Source organism: Helicoverpa zea, chromosome 9, assembly GCF_022581195.2.
Source record: "Helicoverpa zea isolate HzStark_Cry1AcR chromosome 9, ilHelZeax1.1, whole genome shotgun sequence".
In the NCBI taxonomy this organism is placed as follows: Eukaryota; Metazoa; Arthropoda; class Insecta; order Lepidoptera; family Noctuidae; genus Helicoverpa; species Helicoverpa zea.
The window spans coordinates 6,492,937-6,505,110 of record NC_061460.1 but is presented as its reverse complement, the minus strand read 5'-3'; the positions used below and the strand labels follow the sequence as shown (position 1 = coordinate 6,505,110).

At 38.1% G+C, this 12,174-nt stretch overlaps 1 protein-coding gene across 1 annotated transcript; it reads left to right on the top strand.

Annotated features, from left to right (window-relative positions):
- The first annotated feature begins 4,833 nt into the window (after positions 1 to 4,833).
- LOC124633223 (protein cueball-like) lies at positions 4,834 to 8,163 on the top strand. The gene is made up of 4 exons (XM_047168395.1): positions 4,834 to 4,994; positions 5,994 to 6,381; positions 7,044 to 7,697; positions 7,777 to 8,163. The coding sequence occupies exons 1-4, from the start codon at positions 4,931 to 4,933 to the stop codon at positions 8,075 to 8,077; spliced, it is 1,407 nt and encodes a 468-aa protein (XP_047024351.1). The 5' UTR covers positions 4,834 to 4,930; the 3' UTR covers positions 8,078 to 8,163.
- The last annotated feature ends 4,011 nt before the right edge of the window (positions 8,164 to 12,174 follow it).

Here is a 12,174-nt window from a genome sequence, read left to right as displayed (position 1 = left end):
CTGAGCGCTGTTTTAAGTGTGAATACATTTTTATAATACATGACTTTGTTCTTTTGTATCAAATATCATGTTTAAGGCTTACAAAACAAAAAAAAACAATAAAACATCGTTATACCAAATTCCAAACAAAAGAGAGAAATATTTAAATTGCATTTATTATGCGAAGATACCGACGCAAGTCAATGATTACTTTGACCAACTTCGTTACTTAAATAATTCAAAGAGTTGACGTTTTATCGGAAGTTTTATTGAGTTAGCACAACTAAACTGGTTGCCGTCATTTATCAGCTAGCTCGATTCTAAAAGCTCGTTTCATTCCGAAATATTCAAGTTGTTCTTAACATTTAAAGGAAACATAGGGATCCACTAACATTGCCAATAATTTTATGAGTCGTTAAGAAGACAACAGAACAAGCTATCATTACAATAATAGTCGAAAGTGATGATGGAGTAGCTTAGATGTACATATTATCTAAATAATAACTCCTTTGTTTCCGAGGATTTGTACTAGGTGTGGTAATCCTTCTCGCCTTTACGGATCATTAGCGTGGTGTTACGTTAGCCCAAAATACCAATAAAGGCAGAGTGAAAGGTGCCCACAGTAATACAAATATTTCACCGAAACGATTCGACTCCACGCAACGTAATGTAGCCGCGTAGTTATGGCTACACTACAGCTGCTACGAATGCCGACGGCGTAGCGTGGCGTAGCCTAGTGGTTGCTACGCGGCAAACGTAATTGCCGTACGTTGTGTAGTGTAACATTCATTATGAACATTTCGTTTCAACTTGATTCATTCACTTTTTGCCATTTTAATGTTGTGTTGAATTCGCTATATCTTCGTTCGTATGCTCGTAAATGTATTTCGTAGTATTTTAAATGGGCGTAATTAAATTGGATGGGAAATTTATTGCACTAGTCATTAACCTCGGTTTCGCTTGTGTGACCGTCTGGCTTGAACTGGAATATTTTTGCTTGTAAATTAAATCTGGCGTCAATTTGTGCCTATTCGCTTTTCAGTAGTACGAAGTAGATTATTATTATAACCGAATGAAAAAAGCTCTCGATCGAGTTTTTATTTGCAATGAGAATAATTCAATTTTAACCCGATTTTGGAATTAAATCACTGGGGTATTAATAAACCAAGTTTGGCTGATTTATTGATTGTTAGTACTGAAATATAAAACTTCTATAGAAAAATATTGTGAGACCTACAAAACATATTTTTATAACATCGACTACGTTGATTTGATTGTATCTTATTTTAAATCAACGGACTAAAAAAGGAGTGATTTTAAAAATGTTGAAAACCATCACGACTGTCACGATTGGCCACCTGCGCCTGCTAAAAGCCAGACCAAAATATGAACTACTAAAAATAAATCGCCAATATAATATTCCACGTATCCTGATAACCAGTAAACAGGCACACCCACAATTTATAGTTGCAGTACACTCATAAATTAACCGCTTTCTGCTCCAAAGAGCTCATTAAACCCTCTCCTCGCTCGTGATACTAAGTAGTTCCTAGGGCATATTAAACGTGAACTTTGATAACAGTTCGAAAGTTTGGAAATGCTATAAGTTAGCTTCAACGTCTGAGTCTAAGATTAAGCTTAAGAATGTTCCGGATTAATTGATAGCTGCTAGTGATGGGAATTGTTTGCAAGTAATTTAAGGGTTGATTTAAAACTAATAAAACACAACATCATTGATCAACCTCTACAAACAAAAAAGAAAGAAGTTTTATTTTCCTTTCTAAGCTTATGAAACAAGGTCATGAAGCTATTAACTCACATACACAGTACACAGACAGTGGTAGTTAAATCTATGGTAATTATGAACGTAACTGCGTACTACAGAATTGAATGCAGTATTCAATATTTATTGCTTACCCTTATCGCTACTACATACAAACAACTTTAGCATTAAGTATAATTACTTGAATTGTCTGTAACGTTGTCCTTATTTTCGGCGTGTATTCGATATAAGTATTACACTGGTATTCAACTGAAAAATAGTCAGAAAGACCGCAATTCTTTCAGAACTTTCCATTAAAAAAAAACGCAACATATGAATAGGGCGACTGATTTCAGCGATCACGTGCGACCAATAGAAAATCACACACTAAGCCATACATAAGTCGTAGGTCCCAACTTGCAGTTTATTCATAATTTGTAGGCAGGGGACGATGCCTCCAATTGAGTGCAATTTCCGCCAATTCCCCTTCACCGTTCACTGTCGGAATGACAGCACATTTAGTTTAGGGCAGGCTGTCAAAGAAATTGCGATGTTAGTATATCGCCCCTTAGGGTCAATTCCCACTGAAAGAGCAGGACAGCCGCCGGCAGCGGCCGTAAGGCCTCTGCCTCGAATTTTGCGAGCAGCGGGGCGGCGGCGGCGGCGGCGCGGGAGCGGCAGGATCTTACGCGTATAATCAAATGGACCGGCCCTCGAATATAGCGGCACGGGAGCGGCGCGGCGGCGGGCAACGAGCGGTGCGCTCCAGTCAAGCGGTGACCGCCCGCGGTGGGCGTCTGCATTGTAGGCATAGTGTTATACATTTTTTTTGTGACGTATCAAAATGTCTTCGGACGTGCAAGAGCTAATTATTTCGGCCATCTTTGAGAGGACACCCATATGGAACAGCAAACACAACAGAACACAACACTACACTGCTATATTGCCGCGCGATCTGCCCGCTAGTTTCGAGAACAGGTATGCGTTGCCCGCCCCGCTCCCGCGCCGCCGCCGCTGCCGCCCCGCTGCCCGCAAAATTCGAGGCAGAGGCCTAAGAGCACGGACAATGTAAGAGCGCGGCGCGGCGCTGCCCAGCGCGGCGCCGCGCGGCCCGCCGCGCTCGCGCTCTATCACTTGCATTTACGGCCGCTGCCGGCCGCTGCCGGCCGCTGCTCTTTCAGTGGGAATTGACCCTTATATTTGCAAGATTTTGTAGGTATAGCTTGTGTATATGTATGTCTTATTATTTGACTTGTATATACGCAGCAAACGCATAAATCCACAAGTTTAGAATAGAATATGAACTATAGTAATTATCCCAAATGCGTAAATGCGGTAGCGAGGGCGTCATATCAGCTTCAACCAGCTATACTTATACCTACGTTACTTTGGCACAATTTATGTTGACCGGAGGTATAACTGTAACTATTCATTTAATAAAATTTCTCGATAAGCAGCCCTCATATTTTTATCAAGATGTAAAAGACTTGAAAGATGGTGAATATTATATCATACTTTTAATAACGAAAACTCTTAGAAGTGATTAACAACTAACAGCCTTACTTATAAAGGTGAATTAAATATAAGTAATACTTAAGGGCTGCTTAAGAAAATTCTTACTTATAAACGTTTCTTAAGCAGTCTTAACGAACATTTAATCAATGCTTAAGACTTTAAGTAGTGATTAGTTAAAACGTTGCTTAGAAGGTGATTAGAGATTTTATAAGTAAGGGGGTTATTGTATTTCTAAAGCGCAACTCAATTTTATATTTCCGATTTTCTCACAAAGGTACAGGCGAGCACAGCAAGTTCTTATATAAAATTGAAACTCTTCGCCACACTTTGTTGTGGTCATACAATATTTTCTTTCTCTTATGTGTAATCCTATTTGTTACGTAACACAGCCGAGTTCTCGCTTCAAGACTCATGAAATCTTTACGTGGGACAATACATTTTGTTCCGTGTAAGAGGATAAGAGCGGCGTACACTGCAGACTAAATAAACTGTTGGCCGATAGTTGGTCAACGGTTGGTCGATTACAAATGCTCATCTTGCACACCTGGCTACATCGGTGATGAGAGGTGTCAGTTTGTCAGAACTATTGCAAACACGGGACCTGCAGTAAACCTGCCTCTTGCAGGTAAAGTATATTCGACTCCTCCGACTTCGAGCAAAATGGAGTAAGATATGATGTCCACCGATATCTTCGCCCCTTGTAAATCGATTTCTATTATTTCTTTTATTCATTGGAAGGAGCAGGCCATCAATTTAGAATCTGATGATGGTAACCCGGGAAATTATATTTCAATATACAAGGTGTTGATTTGCATTTGTGCCATACTTCAGGAGGAGGTCATAAAATAAGTAAATAATCTATTGGAATTACAGTGGACGGGAAATAGCTAATATGTACTGCTTTTTTTGTCATTGTAATGTCGTAGTATTTCAGAAGTAATCCAATTTTATGAATGAAAATTATGAATGATCGTTGCGTATGCTTTGTGTTTGCGTTTGTGTGAAGGCGCAGCACGGTTTTAAGGCCAGTAACACACGCGCCAAGTTCAAAAACGGCTAGATGACATTGAAGGAATTCCGAAAAAAAAAATTAAAAAAAATTACGTACCAATTTTTTTGTTGATTTGGGTCAAGAATCATTAGCATAATTACGTCCTTGACTATGGCACGGATGCAAATCAACAGCTTGTATATTTTTTTAAATATTTGAAGTCAGCACCAGGCAACTTCGGACAAGTAAAGCTTTTAGCCAATATCTGTCCTGCACATCAACCAGTCAAACGGCTAACTTCCGAACTGCATAGTTACTTGACGCGAACTATAAAACCACTTTATAATTAACTTTAACATATATTGTTTTTAGTTAGTTCAAGCGTATAGTAGTAGTAAGTAACAATAATCGAAGGTCTTCAGAGTTCAAATCCGATAACGTTCGTATCGCTATACTCGCAACAATTACACCAGGGGAAGTCCGAATAGCAAAAATATCATAATTCAAGCACCCATGCTTGTTTTTGTAGTTCAAACGCACGTTTCCTTTAGTTATCAGAAAGCATTATAATAACTTCATTAACTCGAAAGCAGTCGTAGTAGTCGGACGCATCTGCTATACCCTCAATATACTTATTGAGATTTGAACTTGCGTATAGTTGTGCACTCCGTTTCTGAGATACAATGTACAAAGTGCTGAGTGTGTGGGCGCTAGTGGTGCTGTCTGCGGGGCTGGTCCACTCCTGGGGTGAGTACAGAGCGATATTTGTGTAAGCCCGCGCGCACACTGCACATTATTTAGTCGGCAATTGGTAGGATTTTCTTTTCTTTTTTTTAATCTTGAATTCAATATAAGTTTTTAGTCAGTCTGATAATGAACAAATACCTAATGGTTGTTACGTGTGTACTCTCATTCACCTTCATACCGATTTATGAGCCCAAATCAACTATCGGCTCACTTAATCTATGTAGTGTGCGCGCGCTCTAAAGACAACACATTTTTGGGCAAAGGTGTCGTGTCACGCAGATAAGACGTTTAAGCCTTTCTTTCAATGTGAGTACTGTGAGTCAGATGCGGCTATGGCTCATTTAAGAAAGTATACCTTCTTTCCTAAATTCTTGAGTAAAATATAATACAGGATTGAATTTTAAGCAGTGCACAAAAAAAAACTGGTGGTCCAGAATCATTTACGGAACATATCTGCATCATCAGTAAACATTTTTTTAAATATTTTTTTATCCGGCCTAAAATCAGCAAAACATGGATACTGATGACGACATCACCGTACAATCGGTTACAAAATAAACATCTTTCGCTATCAATAACTACTCTTTTTTGTACTAACCCACAACAAAATCAAAATATGCGTATCTATAAATCTTATTTAACTATGAGTTGACAAAGTTTGCGCACTGAATAAAATTCATTCCTGTATAATATTTATTTTTAATGTAAGGATTAGTAGTAAGACGTGATTCATTTATCAAAAATAGTAAATGATCATCATATTATTAAAAACATTTCAATTTAAAATGACATGCAAAAAATAACTTCTCGTTAACCGATTTACCTCAATAATAATAAGCTTCGGCAAAAATAGTTCATTTTGATACAAGTACAGGAAGTTTGTCATTGCGTACCTACTTGACCGAGGTGAAATCCACACGAGCCATAAGCGAGTATGTTATGAAGCTGAGGGCTGAAGTTACTTTGTAAGTGTCTAACACTAATGTTTTTCTGTTTCAGACTACGCAATAGCTTTAGAAAAACGAATAGATTTTTTAAAAAACGATGTGAAAACACACAGCATTGCTAGTCTCCAGTTTAAGAACCTCACGGCGTTAGCTTACGACGCACTCCACGACACGCTCCTGATCGTCGACCAACAGACAGACAACTCTTCCGTATACCGATTGTACTTCACATCCAACGACATCGAGCTCATACTTACCAGGAAACAGATCCAGACTATAGCCTACGACCCAGTCAAGGATTTACTTTTCTGGGTTCAGGACAGAATTATTTTTTCGATACCTTTAAAGTCTGGATCTAAATGCGACGACAGTGAACAAAATATTGTAATTAAGTTGCCTGATGAAATCCCAAGTTCTATTGCAGTGGACAGTTGTGAAGGGTACGTTGTTACTGATATTGCTTGAATTAGCAGTGGAAGAGCACCATCTTTTAAAAATAAAAGCTATACCTATCATATTTTAAAATGAATATTTAATGAATGTCGATATGTTCTTTCTTCGTTACGTATAGCGGTGAAACGGTATTTGGTATGGAGAACATTTTTTCCTATCCTCAATCTCAGAAAGGTTTTATTTAGGTACTCTTGGATATCTGAGTTGAAAAGTTTGAATTCACTAGACTAGAGGATAAAGTACACACTATATTTCTGTTCAAATATCATAAAAAAATATTTACTTCTAGTTAAGATGACTATGTTTTTAAAGTTAAAAGCTCACTTTTGTAATGTGCTCGGAGTGCCCATTTTCTTATTTTTAGTAATTTATTCGAAGAGTAGGATGAAAGTTTCGCATTGCACATGAGTGAAACAAGTTTATTATCTCGTGCTCTTTTGGTCCCTTTGATAACGCTCAATATACTCATATTTGCCAGAGCCTATCTGTGTACTCCAAAAGTGACTGAAAATCGTATCTTCATTGCTATTCGTCCAATAAAGTTCTGCGATCTTAGCAAAATTCATCATCCATCTGTTTAGGATGATCTCATCCAGGCAACTAATACACGATCGAGTAATTTTGATTGATAACTGATGTTAAATTGCAGGTTTGTTTACTGGACCAATAAAAAAAATGCAAAGCCTACAATAGAGAGAGTTCGATTTGATGGCTCAGCAAGAGAAGTGGTGATAGATAAGGATATCCATGAGCCTGATCATCTTGTCATCGACCCTCAGATAAAGAAAATGTTTTGGATTGATATGAGACATAATGAAACCCACAATTTCAAAGTAAACACTGCGTATTTGAATGGAACGAACAACGCCAACGTAGCAGTAGGTAATGGTTGGATTCCAAAAGGATTAACTATCTCAAGCCAATTTGTCTACGGTGCCGAGCATGGTGTAAAATTGTCTGTTTATAAAGTGCCGAAACGCAAAGGGTTAGTTATCGATAGTCATGTATCGAAGCTTGAAGGTCAGCAATCGTCAAGAATCGTGGCCAAATATACACTTGAAGAACAAACTAGAGGAATTCATGAATGTCCAACTCTAACTAGTTTGCTACAAGAGAATGCGACCAATAATGACACCATTTTAATTTCTGATTGCGACCTCTGTGTTCATGGTGAGAAAGCTAATGCCACATCTTGCACATGCGCACCTGGCTACATCGGTGAGAGATGCGATGTGTCAGTCTGTCAGAACTATTGCATCCAAGGAACCTGCAGTGTCAGTGATGAGGGGGAACCCTCTTGCAGGTAAAGTGTATTATGAAACTACCTGCTACTGGTGGTTTTCGATGACTCTTCTCTCCCTTCAAAACGGTTTTTGTTTCAGATGCGAGTCTGGTTATTCTGGAGCGAGGTGTGACCTCAACACGTGCTTCAATTATTGTCTGAACAACGGCGTTTGTTACTTTACTGAAGAGAATGAACCACTTTGCCAATGCAGTGGAAATTATAGTGGTTCCAGGTGTGAAGCTATCAAAAGTGACACAGTTTGTTCAACGTTAAGTCCTGGATATATAAACATTGCTAATCCGAAACCAGCATATAATAACTTTACTATAGCCGAAGTGTTCTTAAACCGTCGTAATGTAACTAAAGTGACTGTTAACGTGGAAATAGAATCTAGTTAACGTACTCGTATTTATTTGATATTATGTTTTAAATTAAGAATTATTTTTTATTATTATATGCTTTGTACTTGCAATATTTTGATAAACTTTTGGTTTTAAATCTCCTAGTTAGTAGGTCAGTTATTGTGAAATTATTTAAGTCGCTACTATACAAGCTGTCAGTGGCAAGGCGTCCCTATAAGCCGATACCTATCGGCTTCCCTTTGGAATTTCAAGTTAGAAGCATAGGTTTAATTAGTATAATAATTTAAACCACACAATTTAAATACGTAGGTATAAAAAAACGCCTACCACCGTTACCTTTTTTGTCTGTAAATTACTTAAAACAATTTGCTCCTATACAACCCCTGTGGCGTGTCGGCTTCCTTCTTCGAAAATGTCCATACAAATCTACGCTTGCATGACGTCATCGGAGCCGCGCAATGTGTGCAAAATATGAGCGCTGGGTAAGCCACAGCAGCATACTAGCCAATAACAGGCCTCTGTCACTCGACGTACTTGCGCGCGATAAATGCCTACTGGGCTGCCGCGGGCCCGAAGCGGCTCAGGGCGCACAACAGTCACACGCGCCGCGCGCGTTCAAATATTTATTATTTTTATTTCGTGGCCTTTTGTATTGTTGGTTTTTATTAGGTTTTTTTAAGCTACCTAACAAACTGATGGATTAATTTTTGAGTTGTGTTGGTTTATATGCGACTATTGTAAGAAAAAACTTATGTAGTATCTATCTTTTATGGTACTTGTGCTCGAAAAATAGTTGGAAACCGCCTTTGATTTTGACGAAAGCTTTACTTATAGCTTCTTTAGTAATATGTACCCATACTCCATTTTAGTAGGCACTTAACTAAAGAAAAATATTCTTGATACTAGCTGTTGCCCGCAACTTCGTCTGCGTGGGCAATATAGAATCGTCAAAATACTACTTATCCCGTAGGTGCATTCTTTCACGTAACAGTATAATTAGGATTAGCACTTAGCAGTCGCATAGATTCATTGATCAAGGTTGTGTTGTGGATGTAACCATTTATCTAAACCAGTGGTTCTTAACCGGTGGTCCGCGGACCACTGGTGGTCCCTGGAGGCATTCCAAGTGGTCCGCGAAGCTTAGCTTTGACGACGTTGCTATACGTTATCTAACTTAATTTTTATCGACTTGTAATTGCGAGCGGGGGTTTTCGCATGGACGTACATGTATCGGGTGTGTCGTACCTAGTCCCCCCATTCATGAAAATGTATGTTTGGGCTACATTTTACGTAATTTTGGTTTTGAGTCTTAAAAAATAATTAAAATTTCACGCTCGCTTCGCTCGCGTATTCAGAAACCGTATGCCCTTATTTTTGCATTTGTCAACAAATAAAACGTTAAGTACGTTTGGGCTACATTTTACGTAATATTTGGTTTAAGTCCAATAAAAATTTCGCGCTCGCTTCGCTCGCGCATTGGAAACTACATAGGCAAGTTTTTCTTTAATTGTATTAGCACACAACTGCCGACATGCGTTTAGCTTTGAGTAGAACTGACCCAAAAATTCAGATATTTTTTTTTGATACATAATAAAGAAATGAGTGCTAATTTAGGTAAACCGATGAGGTGGTCCCCGGCAAGACAAACTTTAGTAAAGTGGTCCCTCATGTCAAAAAGGTTAAGAACCACTGATCTAAACAAAAGAAGTAAAGTTTGTGACGTTGTGAATATCTCTGGATCTAGTCAGCCAATTTGGAAAATTATTACGTAGTAATTTTCACAGGAAACAGCTATAATCTATGTCTACATGCTTCGAGTCTGACAAAGCTGTCATTTGTACATTTTCTGCAGCTGCTGCGACTAATCAGAAGCCAGAAAGTCTGTCAGTCTTACCATGGATATCGTCTTGTGTAGTTGACTGGATTGTAGATAGGTAGTCGCTCCAAGCAAAATATTGGTACTCAAACAGATTCGGTGACTGGAAGCCAACACCAACATAGTTGGGGAATAGCTGGATGGATGATAAAATGAGTCATCATCGTCAGCAGGCGCATAGGGTAGGATAGTTTCACTTACTCACTATGGTAAGGCTGACCCCACATTAGGCGTGCGCGATCCTCGGGCGTGTGAGTAGCGCGGGCGTCGCGAGCGCGCTGCGTGAACGTCGCGTTTTGCTGCCCTGGAAGATTTTCAGAATGTACGCTCGCAATTTGTCATTTCTTGGTGGAGCCAGCAAATCAAAAGAAACATAAGTGTTGTATACTGTGCGTCACTACCGCACACCGGGAAAATTTCGCTCTTGCGGAGGACGTTCATATACCATATTTTGTGTCACACGTAAATAGGACGACAGTAAGTATCCACCGAAACACTTTAAAAGATCTGATGAGCGAACAAATCAGACCTGACTTGGTCACCTGGGACCAATCAGAGCTCTATGAAGCGATAATACGATTTGGCTCCTACTGTTATTGTGGTTTCTGAAAATTTATTCACCTCATTCAACGATGAATGTAATTCTGATGGTACAATAAAGAACACTTGCTTAGCGCAGAAGCTGACGTTGGCAGGTCAACTCTTTTGACTTCTCGAATAGGATACCATTGGTTTTTGTGCAATGCACACCTGCAATGCATTCTGGATTAGGATAGGATATAAGTGGATAGGATTTGCAACAGAGAACAATTCTGTCTTTGTGATTAAATGACATCAAACGTAGTTTTATATAAAAGGTGTTTTTTAGGGTTTTTAGACTTGGCTCGGGTCTTACTGAGACTGTTCGTAATCGTGAACAGTGTATTTGCGATCAGAAGTTGAAAGTAAGCATGTCTCTGGTATGCGGCGCGTAATGTGTACGTTTTCAGACGCATAAAGCATTTTACGTGTGTATGGTATTAAATAGAGAGAGCTCCCATTTCTTATCCGCACTTTGTATCTGGGCTTGTTTTTAAAGCTACAGAATCCTACATTACCTACCTCACGCTTAGCAGCGCTTGCGAGAGATAGATCCTCATTTCTTCTAGGATTAAGTTTACATATTTTGCATCAGAAAAAATAATTGAGGTCTACTTAATACTACTCACTCAAAGTAATTTGTTTTAAGGCCACCACATTAGTGAAAAATAAGCTAAACTATGTTTATGAAAAAATCCTGATATGAACTCCATCTGTAACTTTAAATGATAATTAATTGTTCCACTAAAGTCATCATTTTTGACATAATGTTCAAAAAATAATTTAGATGGCACCGTTTTAAATTTGGCTGAGAACTATTAATTTTCTTTTCATCAAGGTAATAATTATAGTTGGATTTTGATGTGGCACGGCAAACTGACAAACACTATTGAAATGTCTATCGAAAAATTACACTACGTGTTAAAATATGGTGAATTACGGAAAATACACAACTCCATCTGTTGAAATAATAATCCTCTATAAAGAATGTATGGTAATATTGTCATTTACCACCTCGCTCCTTTGACAAATTTGATGTATTTTATTTACCATAGATGGAGCTACCTTGGCTAAACAAAATTTTCATATTTTTTTTTCTTCCGAAGTTACTTACAAAGGTGTGATTTTCTGTGTAAAGATTAATAATAGGCCGATCAACTAATATAAGTACAACATTCAAATGTACAGTTTTGACAAATAGATTGCGTGTCGTAATATTTTACATCTTGAATTCACAAAATTAATCATATCTTTTGATAGAGTGAATCGATTTCGATGAAACAAAAACTAAGTAATACCCCAAGTTACGTAAAATTTTTGTATATAAGCATTGTCTGCATTTAATTCGTGGATTTTACGTGAATCGCGAACAAACAAACAGATAAACAGACAAACAGACAAAAATGACAAAAATGATGGAAATGGGTTCTGTTAGTTATCCTTCAAAATGCTGGCTATTTTTTTTGTCAATTTCTTCAATGTACAAAAATTACATTTCTACAGATTTATTATATGTATAGATTACCTTTTATTTCAAAACTCAGTTTTAAAAAAAGGCTATCTTAAAATAAGCGTAACTTTGTTTTACCCTGTCCTACTTAAATATTAAATTGTAAGAAGCAACCCTAAGCACGGCCACGGCACGGTTGCGGTCACTGAACTGTGCGCTATCGCATTG

Excerpts from the sequence above, each read along its gene's own strand:
- LOC124633223 (XM_047168395.1), top strand. The coding sequence starts at position 4,931 with ATGTACAAAGTGCTGAGTGTGTGGGCGCTAGTGGTGCTGTCTGCGGGG. Across the intron at positions 4,995-5,993 it reads GGGGCTGGTCCACTCCTGGG|ACTACGCAATAGCTTTAGAA; the intron begins GTGAGTACAGAG and ends TTTCTGTTTCAG. Across the intron at positions 7,698-7,776 it reads GAGGGGGAACCCTCTTGCAG|ATGCGAGTCTGGTTATTCTG; the intron begins GTAAAGTGTATT and ends TTTTTGTTTCAG.